A 17361-nucleotide genomic window follows, 5' to 3' on the forward strand; every position below is an offset into this window, starting at 1 on the left:
GCGGGCACAAGATATGCTCCACCGCCCCACCCACCCGGCCGCCAACTGTAGCCCTGCTCCCTGCCAGGGGCAAGAGACACAGAATGAAGCATTGGAGGAAGGCCACCACAGCACGCCAAGGACCAGGCACCCCACCAACCCCACACCCAAACCCCGGAGGACCCCCAGGAAGCCGGCCACCCACCCTCCCGCACGGCACACCCCGCCGTACCAAGCAAGCTGGCCAGTCCCTCTACCAAAGCGAAGCCACATCTCAATCAACACTGCATACCACCCGGCCAAGACCCCCTTGTCGGAGCCCAGCACCCCCCAACCGACTGACCAGGCACTGAAGCCAGGGACCGAGATCCAAGGCAATCCAAACGATCCGGAGAGAGCCGAAAAGCCAGCTCCAGCACCAGACAACCACCAAGACCCGAACCTCAACCCCAGCCTAGATTCCGACCAGAAGGCCCTTTCCCTCTCCTGGCCTCTGACCCCAGACGGTAAACAGCAAACGGTGGTGTGAAAAGACCCCAAGCCTACCTCCGCCCGCTCAAATGTGGTGTTGATGCGTGTTGTTGTAGTGTGCATTTAAAAAGAAAAACGGGTGGGGAAGAGGGTGACAAGCATCTGTCAAACAATAGGATAATAAATCATTTAAAACGAGTATTTTGGAAAAAGAAGCTGTTTTTATTTACATTTTATTAAAAATGACATGTTGAAATAATTTACACCCTTTTCATTAATCAGTGGAAACATCTAAATTGGCTATAAAACCTGTTCCTATAATTTCTGAACAGCTTCTTGCATGTTTCTACAGGTATTTTGATTATTTATCTTTGGTGAGGAGCTCCAAGTCTTTAGGGTTGAAAGGATTGTGTGCCATCACCCTAATCTTTAGCTCCCTCCACAGATTCTCTATCGGATTCAAGTCAGGACTCTGGCTGGCCAAAATGTTAATATTACTTGCATTCAGAAGAAACATGTTGGTAACCTTAAAAAATTTATTTAAATCTAAATCTGCCGGGCATATGAATAATTCTGGGTTGTATATGTATAAATAGCTGATAGAAATTATTTGAAAAAAAATGGTAAGATGCCAAAAATGTAAATCAAAGTGTATTATTCTATCTTTTATAAATTGTCTGTTAGTATGCACTAAAGGACTCTTCAAAACTGATAACTCAGTTTTAAAAATTAATTTAACTTTTCTCTTAATCTGTAAAACCGATACAGTCAGCATTACTTTATGAATGATGATAAACTCTTATTAGAGTTTATTGTCTTGCTGGTTTGCTGATCAGTGTTGCTATTATTATTAGTCAATGCTATTGTCGGGTCGACGGTGGCTCACGTCATGGTTCTGTTTTTAATCAAATTATCGTTTCAGATTAAAAAGCTAGAACATTAATAAACAGTGTTACACTTTATCTTTTGGTGGGGTTTGAATGTCTGGACTTGATTCTAAAGGAATCCATCAATATTGTTGATGGAGAAACTTTGCTGTTTCTTGCTCAGAGGCAGAAATCTCCGTCTCTTGGAAATCTTTCAGATAATTCAGTCTAGACGCTAAAGATGACTCAAATGTCGAGCATTACTGTCCAAAGTGCAGTGCCAGTAAAGTGGGTGAGAAGGTTTCCACAGAATTACAAATTCGCTAACACACACATCAGGGTAACTTCTGCATGTTTAAGACTGTTCATAAAGCATCTGCTGTAGCTGGTTTTCCTATAAATAATTACTTCATTAGAGATCCACAAAGTCACCCTTATTTTGTTTGTGTTCATTTGCATCTTTACACATTCATCAGATCATAGATTAAAACATCATTTAGATGCGCTTTATGTCCCTAATGTCCTTGTTTTCAGATTTTGGATCCTTCAGATGTGTTTTCTCTGTAAAGAAAGCATTTTTTTGTATTTAAATATCTGGTATCTAAATGAGTTTATCATCTGTAGAGAGCATGCTGTTTTGGATCATCATTGCATCTCTGGAATATGTGTGTGTGTGTGTGTTGTTTTCCTCATGCTTGGCCAAGGCTGTGGCCTGAAGCTCTGATGGTCTCTTTCTTTTACTGTTATGCAAGTAAAGAATTAGTACATTGTGACGGTGTCTGTTCACCAGAAATTCACTCCTATGGCTGCACTGCAGCATAGTTGAATGTCTTGCCAGTCTGTTACAAAATACATTTTAAATTTGCACTTTATTGGTGTTGAATTTATTTTATCTAATATATATTTTATTTAAATAACTCCAACTAAAAAACGGGCATTGAGTGAACTTTAACAGTGTTTATAACTGTTTCATTTGAACTGAAATCGAAAGAAATTAAGGCAATCTTGGATAGGGGATTTGGATTTAGGAGATACTCTTCATGTCTGGTTTGGATGTTCGATTTCAATTAAGGCTTTCTACATTACGAGAACATTACATAAGACTTTAACTTAGACACCATGACCTAAAACCTAACTTTGTATTCTATTGAACTTGTTGGAGAAGTACATTTATATGCATGTTTTCTCTGTCTCTGCAAGTACATTCCAATGCTGCAGAGAATCCTGAAGATTTGTGGGTAACAGAGAGTTGGCAGAGACCTTATTATATGACCTTGACATACAGCATCTAGAGTTGAGATTTGCTGTCTACTGCAGTCCAGCTGTGGGTTGACAAGCGATTCTCACGTTTCATGGTAGTGTTATAATTAGGCAACATTTTAACAAAATGTACAACGTGGTCTATTTTATAATTAAAACAGGAAAGCAACAATTATTAACGATGCTGCAACAGAAAATGACACATAGTTAATATCAAAAGTATTCATACCCTTGACAGACCTGGATTTCAATTATTTTCACTCCACCAAGAAGGTTGTATGTTAATAGGGAATGAGACAGGCATCTCTCAAAAGATAATAAACTAATGGAAAAGAAGAACCCGTGTTTAAAAAGTTTTTTTTTTCAGTTTTTATTTACATTTGTTTTTCCTTCCACTGGTATTTTAGTGGGTTTTTTTTGTTTTTGTTTGTTGTTTTTGATCAAATCCAGCTCTTTGAGGTTGGAGGGCCCCTTTGCCATCACCCTAATGTTTAGCTCCCTCCACAGATTCTCTATCAGATTCAAGCTGGGACAGTAATACATAACTATATGTATTACTGTAAAGACAATAATGTCTGTACATGTATTAATTTGATGTGGACTAAAGCAAAAATTTAAAAACACCAGGAAGTTTAGTATTTCTTTTCAACTAAACCTTATTGTGGACAATGTTATACATTTTTGCTATTTTGCCTCTATATAATAACACAAGTATAACAAGCTGATATAAACTGGTTTATTAGTCAGATTGTCAGCCTGCAGCTGGCTGATTAACTGTTGTAATCTGTAAATGGACTGAACTTATATGACCCTTATATGACCTTTGTAGCCTTCTTTCAGCCAGCTGAGAGGCAGTCCACAGTACAGGCAGGGGAGGGGAACGCCACATGTGTGTGCTCCATAGAGCCAGAGAAACTGGTCACTTTGCGACTTTCTATGCCACCTCTGAAAGGGATTTTAGACTGTAGGAACAGCAGTGTGTTACACAGTGTTTCAGTTTTAAAACCTTAGCTTTTTAAAAGCTTTGTATACCTTGATACTTGGTCTGCACAAGATTAAAAAAGACATAAGAGTTAGGGTAAGTAGGGAGTTTGAATCCATTGCAGCAAAGATGTTACAGCCAACCAAATATTGCAATCTGTCATTTAAAACAGCAATAATTCACATGTGGAAATGACGATGAGAACTGTGATTTCATACATAACATCCAATGCCTGCAGGATTCAGGATTTTTTGGGTATTATCGTAAGGTGCTATCAATGCTCCCAAAGGCTGAAGTTTACGGTACCAGCACTGTCTGATCTTTTCTCTTCTTCACTTCCCTCCTCCTGCTCTTTGTGCCATCCCAAAACCTAAGCTTTGTAACATTATTATTTAGTTTATGTCCAGGGCAGGCAGACAGGGAGAGGGCACCAAGCCAGACGGATAACAAACGGCACCCACAAAGGTGTGTGCAGGAAATGTGGCCGCCAGACTGGGCTCCCTGACAGCACTGGCGCAGTCCCTCTGGTGCCAGTGATCTAATGAACAGGACTCCGTTTGAGCTCTCAGTGGATCACCTTTTCCTTTTCTCTCTCTCCTGTTTGTGGTCAAAAGAGAGAAAGAGGATTAGCATGTAGAGCGAGATGTCATTTCACTCCAGGGGTTGCCTTTTTCTTTTGAGAGCGCCTTGTTGACGTCTTTTTGCACAGATATGATACTAATAAAATTCAAATTAAAGCACTTTAAATACTGCTGTAGCATTTTAGCAACTAAATAAAGTCAGGGATTCTGACTTTACTTTATCATCCAAGTGGGCATTTGGTGATTTGCTTAGAGATGCTTTCTGCTTTTCCATCCTTCAACTCTAGATGGCACCAAGTCCGCTTGGCTTTTCCTCAGCCTCAGCAGCAGGATCTATAACACTCTCTCGCTGCTTCTTTGCTGGTCGGTCATGCATTCAGTTGGGGTAGACAAGCAGGAGCCAGAGACAGTCATCTGTGTACGCTGGTGTTCATGTTTCTCATGCTTCTCGTGATGGCTGAAAGGGTCAGTGCTTTGGTGGCTCTGCAACAAATTCAGCCGTCTGTGTCTGATCCCTGAGCAGAAAAAATACACTCACCCACACCTACAGTGCCCTACAGTTCCAGTTTCCCTTTGTTGAGGCACTGTCTATGATGTTTTAAACTTCAGATGCTGTGAAATGTTCTGTGTGTCTTCATTCTGCTTTGTTTTACTGTGATTACATCAGTCTGATTTCTTTGCAGTCATTATAATAATAATGTAACAAAATGCAGAGAGTTGTTTCTAGCTGCTTTCAGCTGATCGCTTAAATGTATGTCTGCGCCTTCACTGCTTCCCACCTGATGCTTTCACGACATCACATCTGGCTCTGACTGGGAACTGTTTTTAATAAAATAATATCTAATAACATCTGCTCTGCCAAAAAACTGGCACAATTTACGATTTAGTACTGAGCAAAATAGGTCGTTAAGCAGCTCAAGTGACAGATTTCCCTCAAGCAAAACCAAAAGAGAGTAAATATTGAACTGGGTTTTGTCATGTGGAAAGAAGCATGACTCAAGATGAATAATAATGTTTTGGCTTAAACTGATTAATAAGAGGCAGTGGGAATATGATAATAGAGTTACACCAAGTATTAAGATCTACAGAATATTTAGATCATACACCATAGTTTATAGGTGGAGTCATTCTCTTTAACTCATTTAAAACTTTAGGCTTCACGTCCTCAAATCTATTTCAAGCCTGTTTCACTATACAGAATCAGCTTTATTGCCAAGTTCGTATACAAACAAGGAATTTGACTCCGGTACACTTTGCTCTTTGGTTTTGTTTTTGCATTACAGAATATACAAATTTACAGTGTACAATATACACATATGTAATAAAAATAAAAAGGTGCATTTGCAACATCTGTATGCTGTTGTTTTGTATTCTATTGAATGTTCAACAGAGAAACAGCCTGGGGGAAGAAACTGTCTCTGTGGCGGCTGGTTTTAGTGAACAGTGCTCTGTGGCGGCGGCCTGAAGGTAAAACTCTAAACAGTTTATGTGCAGGGTGTGTGGGGTCTGCAGAAATTTTAGCAGCTCTTTTCCTGACCCTAGACCTGTATAGGTCCTGGACGGAGGGAAGATCAGTCCTAATTATTCTCTCTGCATTCCTGATTATTCGTTGCAGTCTGCACCTGTCCTGTTTTGTGGATGAGCCAAACCACACTGAGATGGATGAAGACAGGACAGACTGAATGATGGCAGTGTAGAAGATGACCAGCAGCTCCTGTGGAAGGTTGAACTTCTTGAGTTGCCTCAGGAAGTACAGTGTCTGCTGGGCCTTCTTTCGAACAGTGTCTATGTGTGAAGACCATCTCAGGTCCTCAGAGATGGTGGTTCCTAAGAGCCTGAAGTGGTCCACGGCCGATACAATGTTGTTGAGGATGGTGAGGGGGATATATGGGGGTGGTGTTCTCCGAAAGTCCACCACCATTTCCACAGTCTTGAGTGGGTTGAGTTCTAGGTAGTTCTGACAGCACCAGTGTACCAGCCGATCCACCTGCTGTCTGTATGCAGACTCATCACCATCCTGGATCAGACCAATGACGGTGGTGTCGTCTGCAAACTTAAGGAGTTTCACGGACGAGTCCGATGAGGTGCAGTCATTTGTGTACAGAGAGAAGAGCAGTGGGGATAGAACACAACCCTGGGGAGCACCAGTACTTATTGATCTGGATCGGGAGAAGATGCTCCCCAGTCTCACCTGCTGCTGTCAGTCCGTCAGGAAGCTGTTGATCCACTGACAGGTGGAGGCTGGGACGTTGAGCTGGGTGAGCTTCTGGTGGAGGATGTCTGGTATGATGGTGTTGAAGGCCGAGCTGAAGTCTACAAACAGGATCCTGGCGTACGTCCCTCGGTGGTCGAGGTGTTGCAGGATTATGGATTATGGAAAATGACTCCAGATCCGGGCTACATGTTTTTCCCAGCACTTTTACGTCTGTGCACCATCCTTCATTTATATAAAAGCAGATTCCGCCTCTTCCCCGATAGCTCCGCGCTGCGATCCGCTCTGAGTAGCTGGAAGTCCGGCATCAGCAGTGCGCGGTCCGGGATGTTTCCACTCAGCCATGTCTCAGTGAAGCAGAGAATCGCTGATCCGTGGAGGTCCGTGTTTTTACCGGTGAGAAGAAGCAGCTTGTCCATCTTGTTGTTTAGAGAGCGGACATTTGCCAGATGGATTGAGGGCAGTCGTGTGTGAAGTCCTCTTTTGCGGAGCTTTACCAGCGCGCCAGCACGGTTTCCCCTCCGACGCTTTCAGCGCAGTATCCCGTATAGAGCTGCAGCTCCGCTTGCCAGGAGATCAGTGATCGATGAAAGATGGTGAAAAAATCCCAAGAGAGGACTCTCTGATGTTGAGAAGTTCCTCTCTACTGAATGAGACCACAGGATTGTGGCCCGAGACCACAGAACTGTGGCTCGAAAAACATAAAAACACACAAAATACAAAAACAAAGAGAGAGCGAAGCTCCGAGGTGGCCATCGTCGGCGCCATCTTGTTTTTTGTTTTTTTTTTCAAACCAGAGCCGAGATATCTCCCTGATATCTCAGTGTAACTTAAGTATCGGACACTAAAGTCAAGTTATTGTTATACCTCTGAGCCGCCAAAAGAGTTTATCAGAGTCGATCTGGTCAGTTGGTTTAGGTGCTTAAAACTCGCATTGCTGTTGCCACTTGCTTGTTCTGCAGTGCCGGCATCATTTATGTCATCAGGTATTATTGGAGGTCATGACCTTGTTGAAAGGTTGACGAATGAAAAGCCGAGTCATGTTAACCAGGCTTGTCTTTGCAGCACTAAATACAGGAAGCGTTTTGTGAAAAGAGCTTTAGACATGTTGGAAAATACTGCACACTGAAAAACTGCTGGTTGGTGTCCATGTTCTATAAAACAAAATTGATTGGGTTGCATTCATGTATGGAGAGGCTTCAGCTCTCGATGTGGCTCTCCCTTGGTTTGAGTCCCAGCCATTAAATGACTAAATGAAGGCCACTAGTGCTGCAAAACAAATCATTAAAAAAAGAAATTTGATTGTAGGTATTTTCACTAAATCACACCACTGTCCTGTAACTCATCTGCAAACTAAGTTGTATCTGATAGTTTTTACTGATCCTTGAACTAATTCTACTAATTCTTGAGTTTTGCTGTGAGGCTCCAACAGAGAGAGATAAATATTTGGCTAAAGCCAGCAAGTGACCTCATCAACAATGACAATGTTTTTATACTGAAGCCAAAAGCTAACATTTGTAAAATAGTTGGACCTCAGGTTCGTACCCAGTTGTTTAACAACAATCTTTATGAGCAATTTCAGACTGATCTCCTCCCCCATCATATCACAGTATGATGCCTAGTTATGATTTCAAACAGCATTCTCATGCAAGCTGTTTCTAGACTATTTGCCATCTCCATCCTTCTCAACTTGCCTCAAAAGGTTCAAATCCTACCTTTCTACCCATTTATATAAAAACATTTAAGTTAACATTATTTCACTATTGGTGATGCTCAGGGCTCTGTTCTGGGTCCCATCCTGTTAATTCCTTATCTCCTATCCTTTTGGCAATATTTATTGTAAATTCAGAATTTATTTTCAATGCTATGTGGATGACAGCTAACGCTACCTTGCCCTAAACCCCTGTGTGTGGGATAAATGTTGGTTATATTTTGTATGGTTTTGATAAATATTTATCTCTGCTACTTGTGTTCCTTCCCTGTAGGTGGTCTTTGGAGTGTCTTCACACTGGGTGGAGCTGGTAGTAGAGCTGGGATAGACCAGGAAAACAATCCTTTACCTTTATCCAATCAGAGCCTCCTGTTACTGCTGGTATTAGCCAATCTGACAGACGGGCCTGACTGGCCCAACCCCTTCCGCCAGGCTATTACTTGTTTCAGAAACACACAAGGTAATAACTGTACAAAAGACCAGATGTTTATGTTCTGCTGTATATGTTTAAAACTGTTACACACAGAAAAGGTATGGCTGATTTTAATAAAACAGTGTTGGTAGTAATCCTCACAATATTTACCCTTCCTCCTGTAGACACATCGCCGCTGCCTGTGGAGCTACCTCACACTTTCCAGATCAATTTTAACAGTCTGTACACCGCTCTGTGTGAGCAGCAGCGCTCAGACCAGGCCACTCTGCTGCTTTACACCCTGCTCCACCAGAACGCCAACATGAGGACGTACATCCTGTCAAGAACCGACATGGACAATCTGGTGGGCGGGGGAAGCTCTAAAGTGACTCTTCCTTTATTTTTATTCTCGCAGTCGGATGTTTTCAGTAAGGTGGAAGGAACAGCCGCGGTTAAAAATCTAATTTCCGTGTCATTGAGTGCCTTTAGTTTTTTCCCATACAGAATGATATGGAAGTGAAATAGTTTGATTTATGACCAACAATATGATCGAGTAATGAGGCAAAGGTGTGCGCAGTAACAGATGGTGCTCTTTCTGTCGGCGGGAACCATTGCCAGTTATTTCATATAACAGTATGGATGCACTGAAGCATTTAGTAAACAAAAAAGTCTTTCCCAAAGAACATTTGACCCACAGTTAAGGTTTTTAACGCAGCTTAGTCTTTTTGCATAAAACATAGAAAGCAGGACTCCAATTAAAATATCTGTAACCTCATTAATTTTGGTAATTTTAAGACTTAGACTGTAAAGTCTTTGTTTGACCTCTCTCATTGCCATATATAAATTCTATAAAACAGCATTTTTGGGGCGCGACGCGTGGCAGTAGAGTGCTGCCCATTTGTTGGCCTGTGCTGCGTGTCTTTTACCCTTTCCACCCTACTTCCTGCCTGCCTGCCTGCTTTTGAAGAGGTGACAAAAATAAAGGCCACAAAAAAACAGCTCTATTGACAGATTTTGATTGTGTTTACTGAGATCTAGGCATTTGATGGGGCAAGCCACTGACTGAAAAGAACAGTATGACTAATGGGTTGCAAAAAAAAAAAGGTTCAGTTACATTATTTTACGTAGATTGTCATAGGTATTAACAATTGAGGCACTTGTGATTTTCTTAAAAGCAAATATTCCTTATCGTGAGATTTTCTTTCCCCACTGTTGTCTTCAAATTAATGTTTGTTTGTTTTTCTACATTTTCTTTGATTGTAATTAAAGATTTATTTATTGTGAGGTTTTCAATTCGTTTTTACAGAGAGTGCCAAAAAATGTGTGCAAATTTGTATATTCCCAGCTTTAATCTGAGCTGGAAATGTTTTGGAAACTGGTGTCGAGCTGATCACTTACCTTACTATACCTAGTACTTTAATTTAATTCTGTAAATACAATGCAGAGGTCTTGAGCTACACCTCTTATTTATCTGGAAAGGAAGCTTAAAGATATGAAAAACAATGGTGAAAACTCAGTTAATTTTCTAGACAAACTTGGGAAAGGAAGTATAATAAGGTTCATGCAAGACTAAGCTGCCATTTTTCTAGGACGGTCATAATAAGTTCACCCAATAAATGTCAACATATTCCAAAGAAAGGAATAATTGCAAAGTTCAAAACCAATCTCTGTATATATTGAGCCCTTTCCCCATATTCCCCCTCTTTTTCTCAGGTTTTGCCTATCCTCGAGATCCTTTACCACGTAGAGGACAGAAATTCTCACCATGTCTATATGGCCCTTATTATTCTCCTCATTCTTACGGAAGACGATGCCTTCAATCGGTCCATCCATGAGGTGGTAGGTAGACACACGTTTCATTACGCATGTCACTGCTTAGTTCCTGTCACGAAGGGGGAAAAAAATCACTACTTGCTGGCACTACTGTCAATCATTCATGGTGTTTTCAGCAGCCACGTGTCACCCCTGCCCCTCCTGTCTCCTCTCAGGTGTTAAAGAACATTTCATGGTACACAGAGAGGTCTCTAACAGAGATCTCACTTGGAAGTTTGCTCATCCTGGTTGTCATCCGCACCATCCAGTTCAACATGACGCGGACGAGGGTAAGACAAACACACATCCAAGCACACAGTTTGTTCACTTCCTGATGAGAATTCACACCTAGGAGGTCAGTAGTAAACTGGTTCTTTGAAAGTGTTGTGTGCATCTTCCTTAGGATAAATACCTACACACCAACTGTCTTGCTGCACTTGCCAACATGTCTGCCCAGTTTCGAAGTCTCCATCAGTATGCCGCTCAACGTATCATCAGGTAAGAGTATACAGAGTTAGAAATGTAGTCCACATTTCTCTCTTTTTTTTTTTTTTTACGTGTCCTGTCCAGCAGAGTAGCACTCAGAATTGTTGTCTGAGTGCTTAAGAAAAAGGCCAACAGATTTACTTTCACAAGTGGAGCATTACGGCTAAGGCTTTAATGCTCCAAACTGCTTTCATTTGCAATGGACACGGAGACAGAAACGAAAAAAGAAAAAAAAAAGGAGCAACAAAATAAGAGGTCGCAGAAAAAGAAAAAAGGCAGAGGAGGAGAAAAGAATAGAAGAGAGAAAGAAGGATGAAGAGAATACAAGATGACTCTAAAAGACTGCTTCCACACCTGCAGAAACATGTATAACAACCGCATTGTTACCTAAAAGTGCACGTTACTAATGAATGCAAGATGTATTCAGTGGTAACTGCAGCTCAATATGTAAAATCTGTGTGTTTAACACCTGAATCTAAACACCTGCTGGGTGTAAGTGTGACCAACCTTGTGTATATAAGGTCTCTCCATAAAAATATGCAATAGTGAGTGTTGGGAGTCACAGGTCTTCGACCCGAGACGGACATGGAGGAAATCTGAGGCATCCAAAGGCCCTCAGAGTGAGGCAAGCCCCAGGGGAACCACCCAGCAGCCACAGTGCCGAAGCTGCATCGATGAACCCACAGGCCCCGCCGGCAGCTGTCTACGCCGGAGCAGATCCAGCCATGGATCCAGAGACCTGAGACCCTGGGCACATTACCCCACTAAGCAGAGGCCCGACAGAGCCAAGGGACCCAGGCCCCGACAAGCAGCCACCGGGAGTGAGCTGGCACACACCAAAGCACCCAGCCCCAGATACCAAGAACCACCAATACACCAGCGGGCAGAGACACCAACAACTGGCAGGGAGGAAATAGGCCACACTTTTGATGGGGGGCCTAAACTGATCCAGGGGAGGGTGCAGCCCAAGACCTAACCTGACACAAAAACAGGCACAAACAGTCACAATCACACAATGGATAAAGCAAGTTAACAATAAACTTCTGGAATATTCCTAATGTCAGGGCTGATATAAAAAAAAAATTGTGGGCCATGCTTAAAAGTCGTGTGCCAGAAAGCCAACCAGTTTAGATGAGCCAAGAAAAAGTATCAAATATCCAGTCAGATTTAGGTCAGAACATGTTTTTTAAGCCTGTATATTTAATTTTGACCAATGATTTAAAATGAATCGCCCCAAATTAATTGCTTTTGTGACGATAATGTGTGAGTGTAAACATTTGACCAGAACTGCAAGTAGCTTATAGCTTTGTCTCTACTGCAGTATGTGCCTGTCAGACCTCTGAATATTTACTGGGGTTAGAAAAGGGGCCAGAGGAGGCCAGTTCAAACATAAACACCTTCATTCTTTAAAATATTCATATTTATTGGCTTAGAATATCATTTGTTACCTGACAAAGGCTACTTGAGTCTCTATGCAGGGAACAATGTTATGTAACATGAGGAAAACTGAGGCAAAGGGCCTCAATAGGAAATTAAAGAAGAGGGCATGGCCCAAACCAAAACACACACACACAGTGACATCAGGTCATTCATGGCTGTTTGTTCACTCCAGGCACACGGGAAAGAACGTTTCCTTCCTTGAAGACGTTCGCACATTCACGCACATTCAAGGATCCTCTTATCTCGCTCCCTGTGTCTCTCTCCGTATCTGTTACTCGGGTGTTTGCAGATGGAGAGGAAAACTGTCTTAGTGTTTACGCTACTGTCCAGCGGTAATGTAGAGCTACTGACTACGTCTGATGATAATGATGATGATGATCAGTATGATGGCCTGGGTTGGGCTAAGCTGGTTGGCCTGCTGCAAGATAAAGGGAATTTCCTGCCAGGAATTTCCAAATGTCAGCCAGAGTGCACTGAACTCCTCCCCACCTCTGACCCTCAGAGAGAATCGTAGCTGATGCTGTCGAAGTTGCCTTCCTTATTATAGCATTATACATCTTCAGATTCACTGAGATGTACCTGTACGTTCTTACGAGAGCTTTATTATATTTTTCTTCACAATTTATATTGCAGAAAACATTGCAGGCTCAAGTTACATAATAAATAAAGTTTTGAAAATTCTGACAAAGTCTTTTTTCCATCACTGCCCCAGTTTCTGTTAGAGTGAGGACAGGCCAGCTTGGCTCGCTGCAGTATTGTGTGTTAACACACCAGGTGTAGCTTGGTTGGTGGTCTGTCATTTGAAATAGAAAACAGGTTTTTGTATGGTTCTACCGGTGCCCTTAGCAGTGAATCTGAAGATGAGAGAGAAATCTCCACATAGCTGATCCAGTTCTTCCAGTCAGCCAATTTTCTTGGATCAAGGCCTCTGGGGTATTTTGTATGAGTATATTTCCTGTGCTGACAGATGAACATGTGTGTCTTTAGGCGCATTTATCAGACGTCTCTTTGTGTTTCTTTGCGTTTTATGGCATATATTTTTATTTTAGTACACAAATGAAAGGTTTGTTCTCTTCTGGGAAATTGAGGTAAATATAAAAAATCTGAAGGTTAGAAATAGATGAAGTAAAATATGTTACTTTTCTGCATTAATGGTAATGTGGGCATTGACCCTCTTTGTTGCTCTACCCCAAGGTCGCTCGGTCAAACTGGCTTCATGTCTGCACCTGTGTAGTCATACATGTACCGTAGTCCAGTCACTTACATACAGAAAGCACACAGTAAAACCAGTCAGGGCAAAAAGCGAAACATTCATTTGTTACAAAACAAAAAGGTATCTCATTGGAAATAATTTGAGAGGACAATTTTAATGTTTAATAATCGTAGTTTGTAGATTTCTGACTCTTGTAATTTAAAAATGATTACATGGGAAGTCTAGGTTTTTTCTTTTGAAGACTCATTAGCAATTATTAAAGCTATTATTATTTTTATTATTGAAAAACTTCAGCATTAACCGCTTGCTTGAGGCAACTGTGGCTCAGTGAGAAAAGAAGATGTCTTGCAATCTGAAAGTTGTGGATTGAATTCCTGCTTCCCACTGCGATAGTGCAATAGTTGCTATAGTGTAAAACACTTTGAGTGGTTGGTATGACCTGAAAAGCACTATATAAATTCAGTTCATTTACCATTAATTTCAAAAACTGAAATATTTCAACAAGGAACTTGGTTTCTTTGTGCTTAACTTAAATGTACGTACCACCAGTTGCTGGATCTCTCAGTCTTTTATCTCTCTCTTTGTTTTTCCCATCAGTTTATTTGCTTTGCTTTCCAAAAAGCACAACAAGGTTCTGGAGCAGGCAACACAGTCTTTAAGAGGCAGACAAGGAGACAACACAGCCTTGCCAGACTATGTGAGTAAAGCACACATACGCACTCATGCTTTCTCTAAGTGGGAATAAAGTTTATTAATAGCTGCTGAATTTTGTCTACATGGAAAAGGAACAAGAATTTCACACAGACATGTGTGACCCTTTAGTGTGAGGTGCCGCAATTTTTCTTAGAATTTAGTGGAACAAGGAAGGCTCTATGGAAACCGATAAAACAGCAGCTAGAAATGTGTTTCCCTTTTAACTAGTTGTTCTTGCAAATTCAGTTTTTATATTGAGCCATTTAGCGGGAAAAATATATAAGAGTGACTAGAATAAACAGCATGGAGTCCAGGGTGTAGTCACTACTTCCAGCAAACAGACTATAAAGTAGAACAAGAGAGAGGTTTATTTCAGCAAAATGTAGTGAAGTACTGGTGTGTTAAATGTGTGCTCAGAAGTCATAATTCCCAAATTCCAAGTTGGGGAAAAAAAACGGAAACTCTGAATTCTGGCTTAGAAAGACTGTGATCCCCATCCAGCCCTGAGCTCAGATTCAATGTAGCTGCCACATAAGTTAGAGGCACAAACAGTTTATTTGCAAGTAAGACTTTTTTTTCACTAAGTGTTTAATATCACAAAAACTGATTTTGCAACTTCGAACTACAGAAGACTGGTCTAGACTGTGACGTCCTTCTGGTAGGTCATTGAGGATTACCAAAATTGTTTCTGTTTGCTAAATCCGAGAATAATAGTTGATTAACTTTGTTCAAATTAAAAAGTTTACATACTTTGTCTTAGTCATAGGTATAATTTCCTATTAAACTAGGAATTAAACCATTGGGTATCCTTCCACAAGCTTCTCAAAATAGCCTGGTGCGATCCTCCTGAAAGAACTAGTGTAGCTGAGTCAGGTTTGGGCAAAAACCAGTTTCAGGAACCAAATTTGTGATTTAACGCAGAAAAGTGAACTAAATAAATCAAAACAATTAATTCATAAATTAATAAATACATTAATTAATTAAGAGGCAAACCAAAATTGAATAAACATGCAAATATAAGATGACACTGGGTGTGATTTAAGAGCTCTAACAGAAAAACGGTGTAATTAAGGCTTTTTAATGACTAAATGGGAGATGATCAATTTTAAGATTTGTAATGACCTTTTAAGACCCTACAGAAGACCTTGTTATTTTGCAGTGGAGCAACATTTTCCTTACCATTTTCTTAAGGAGTATCACAATGTATCACAATCGTCTGTATTGAGCTTTAGGGTCTAGGCCAAAATCGTCTATATTGGGTATAAGGGCAGCGAGAGTCCAGTCAACTGACTAAATAGATTACCTGCATGAAGGTTGGGATGCTTCACACTCGAAGCATATTGGGCAACCAAATGTTACAAACAAGCAGCCTTTTGCAATGTAAATTGATGCTACACACTAATGTATTATTAACAATTATGAGATGTTCAGATGTATGAAATGTGAACTCTGACTTTATTTACATGGTTTTAACATATTTGCAACAGTAAAATTGCTGCTTTATGTGTAATTTCTAGCAAAGGTCCATTGTTTGAAAACATGAACAATTATTTATGGTGCATATTGTCATATTTTGTTGTATTTATCATAACATGAGATCAAGTCTTGTAGTTCTATTGCTTTAGGGTACAACAATGGATTCTAGAAAACTAAATGTTACTCTCGAGAATAGACATGTTTCACACTCAGGTTTTCTAAAAAGACAGATACTTTCATATGCTGTATGTAATGCCTGAAATATAAAGGTGAAACCACATACTTAAATATACTTCATAAAAAAAAAAGACATTAGCTTTTCCCCCCTCAATGTCTGACATAAATCATGCTTAACGTTATCTGGTTGGTCAGTGAGGATTACCAAAATGATTTCTGTTTGCTAAATGCTAGAATAGAGAGAGATGCAGCAGAGTATTTTGTTACTTTCTTCACTCATAAGGCTTTTGATAAAAGTCTATTATTTAACACCTTGAAATGTTCCAAAAAAATCCTGGTATCCCAGTTTTATGCCCCCTAATATTGTGCAGCCCATTTTAACGTGAGGCTGAATACACTTTAAAAGTTGCCTGCAGTGTCATGTTTAAGATTACAAGCTTTTATTGATCTAAATGATTATTTTTTTTAACTTTACCTAATGTGTAGGATTATTTTATTGGCACGCTTGAGAACTCGACATTAGTCGTAACTGGCAACATTGTTTTATTCCGACATTTCCCATGAGGAATTTATTAATCAAGCTGCTGTTGTTCTTGTTATTATTGAAATACTTTAACAAACAAGTACAGGATCTATTTATGACAACGTTGGACACAACGGATGAGGAAATGTTGATGACTATTGACAGATATGATTTTATTGGTATGACCACCTGGGTTTGGTGGTGTCCCTCTTAGAGACCTTCAGGTTTTGGGGGAACATGAGTTTATGTGAATGTTCCCTCTACAAAACACACAAGTCTATGAAATGCAATTACCAGCCTTGTTGAGATGTCTCATTCCTCCAAAGCTTGTTTTTAACGCGGTTTTAAATGCATACACACTCTATTCATCATTGCTTTTGACTGGCAAGGTAGAATATACAATTTCTGCTGTGTGAAGGATATCAGTTTAGAAAGATCTTCTTACAGGAGAAAGATGAGGCAACACTGTCCACATGGAGCAAGAAGTCAAAGTGAAGGGTCACCCACACAACAGCACTCCTACATTTGTCGGGGATTCAGTGTGTTGCTCAAGGGTGTGTGGCAAATTTTCAGCATATTTCATGGGAATTTAGCAAGGGTTTTCTTTTCCTTGAAAAGCGTCTGACATCCAGTCTGGGTCACAGACTTAGCAAAGAGTCGATCAACTTTTCTAATACAGCTGTTATCCTCCAGCTTAGTCTACGCCAACTATTTGTGACATTGGTTCCCATGCCCACTATCTACTTCTAGCGGCATATTGACATCTTCTGATGAAAAGTAATGAGCATTGTTTGGCTTCAGAGCATGTGCACATCCTGACACATAACATAAACACACAGTGTCTTGCAAAAGTATTCACACCCCATGTTATGTTACAGCCACAAACGTTAATGCATTTTAGTGGCCGTTTGTTCAATAGACTGTCACAAAGTAGCGCATAAATGGAAAGTGTGAAGGAAAATGTTACACGTTCTCCAAAACTATTGAAGGACCATTTACTATTAATAATTTTAAATGTGTTGCATGTATTTGTTTTCAGCTTTCTCTGCTCTGAAATGCCTAAATAA

General features: G+C 40.5%; 1 protein-coding gene across 4 annotated transcripts in view; it reads left to right on the top strand.

Moving 5' to 3' along the window:
* The window catches only part of dym (dymeclin), a 71256-nt gene that overhangs the window by 19198 nt on the left and 34697 nt on the right, over positions 1–17361 (top strand). For all 4 annotated transcript variants that reach the window (XM_047372839.1, XM_047372838.1, XM_047372837.1 and 1 more), the window contains 6 exons: positions 8337–8522; positions 8660–8838; positions 10188–10313; positions 10463–10576; positions 10690–10784; positions 14023–14122. In XM_047372839.1, coding sequence (XP_047228795.1) covers positions 8337–8522; positions 8660–8838; positions 10188–10313; positions 10463–10576; positions 10690–10784; positions 14023–14122 — 800 coding nt within the window. The remainder of the gene's footprint in view (positions 1–8336; positions 8523–8659; positions 8839–10187; positions 10314–10462; positions 10577–10689; positions 10785–14022; positions 14123–17361) is intronic.

This window comes from Girardinichthys multiradiatus, chromosome 8 (genome assembly GCF_021462225.1).
Source record: "Girardinichthys multiradiatus isolate DD_20200921_A chromosome 8, DD_fGirMul_XY1, whole genome shotgun sequence".
NCBI classification, from domain to species: Eukaryota; Metazoa; Chordata; class Actinopteri; order Cyprinodontiformes; family Goodeidae; genus Girardinichthys; species Girardinichthys multiradiatus.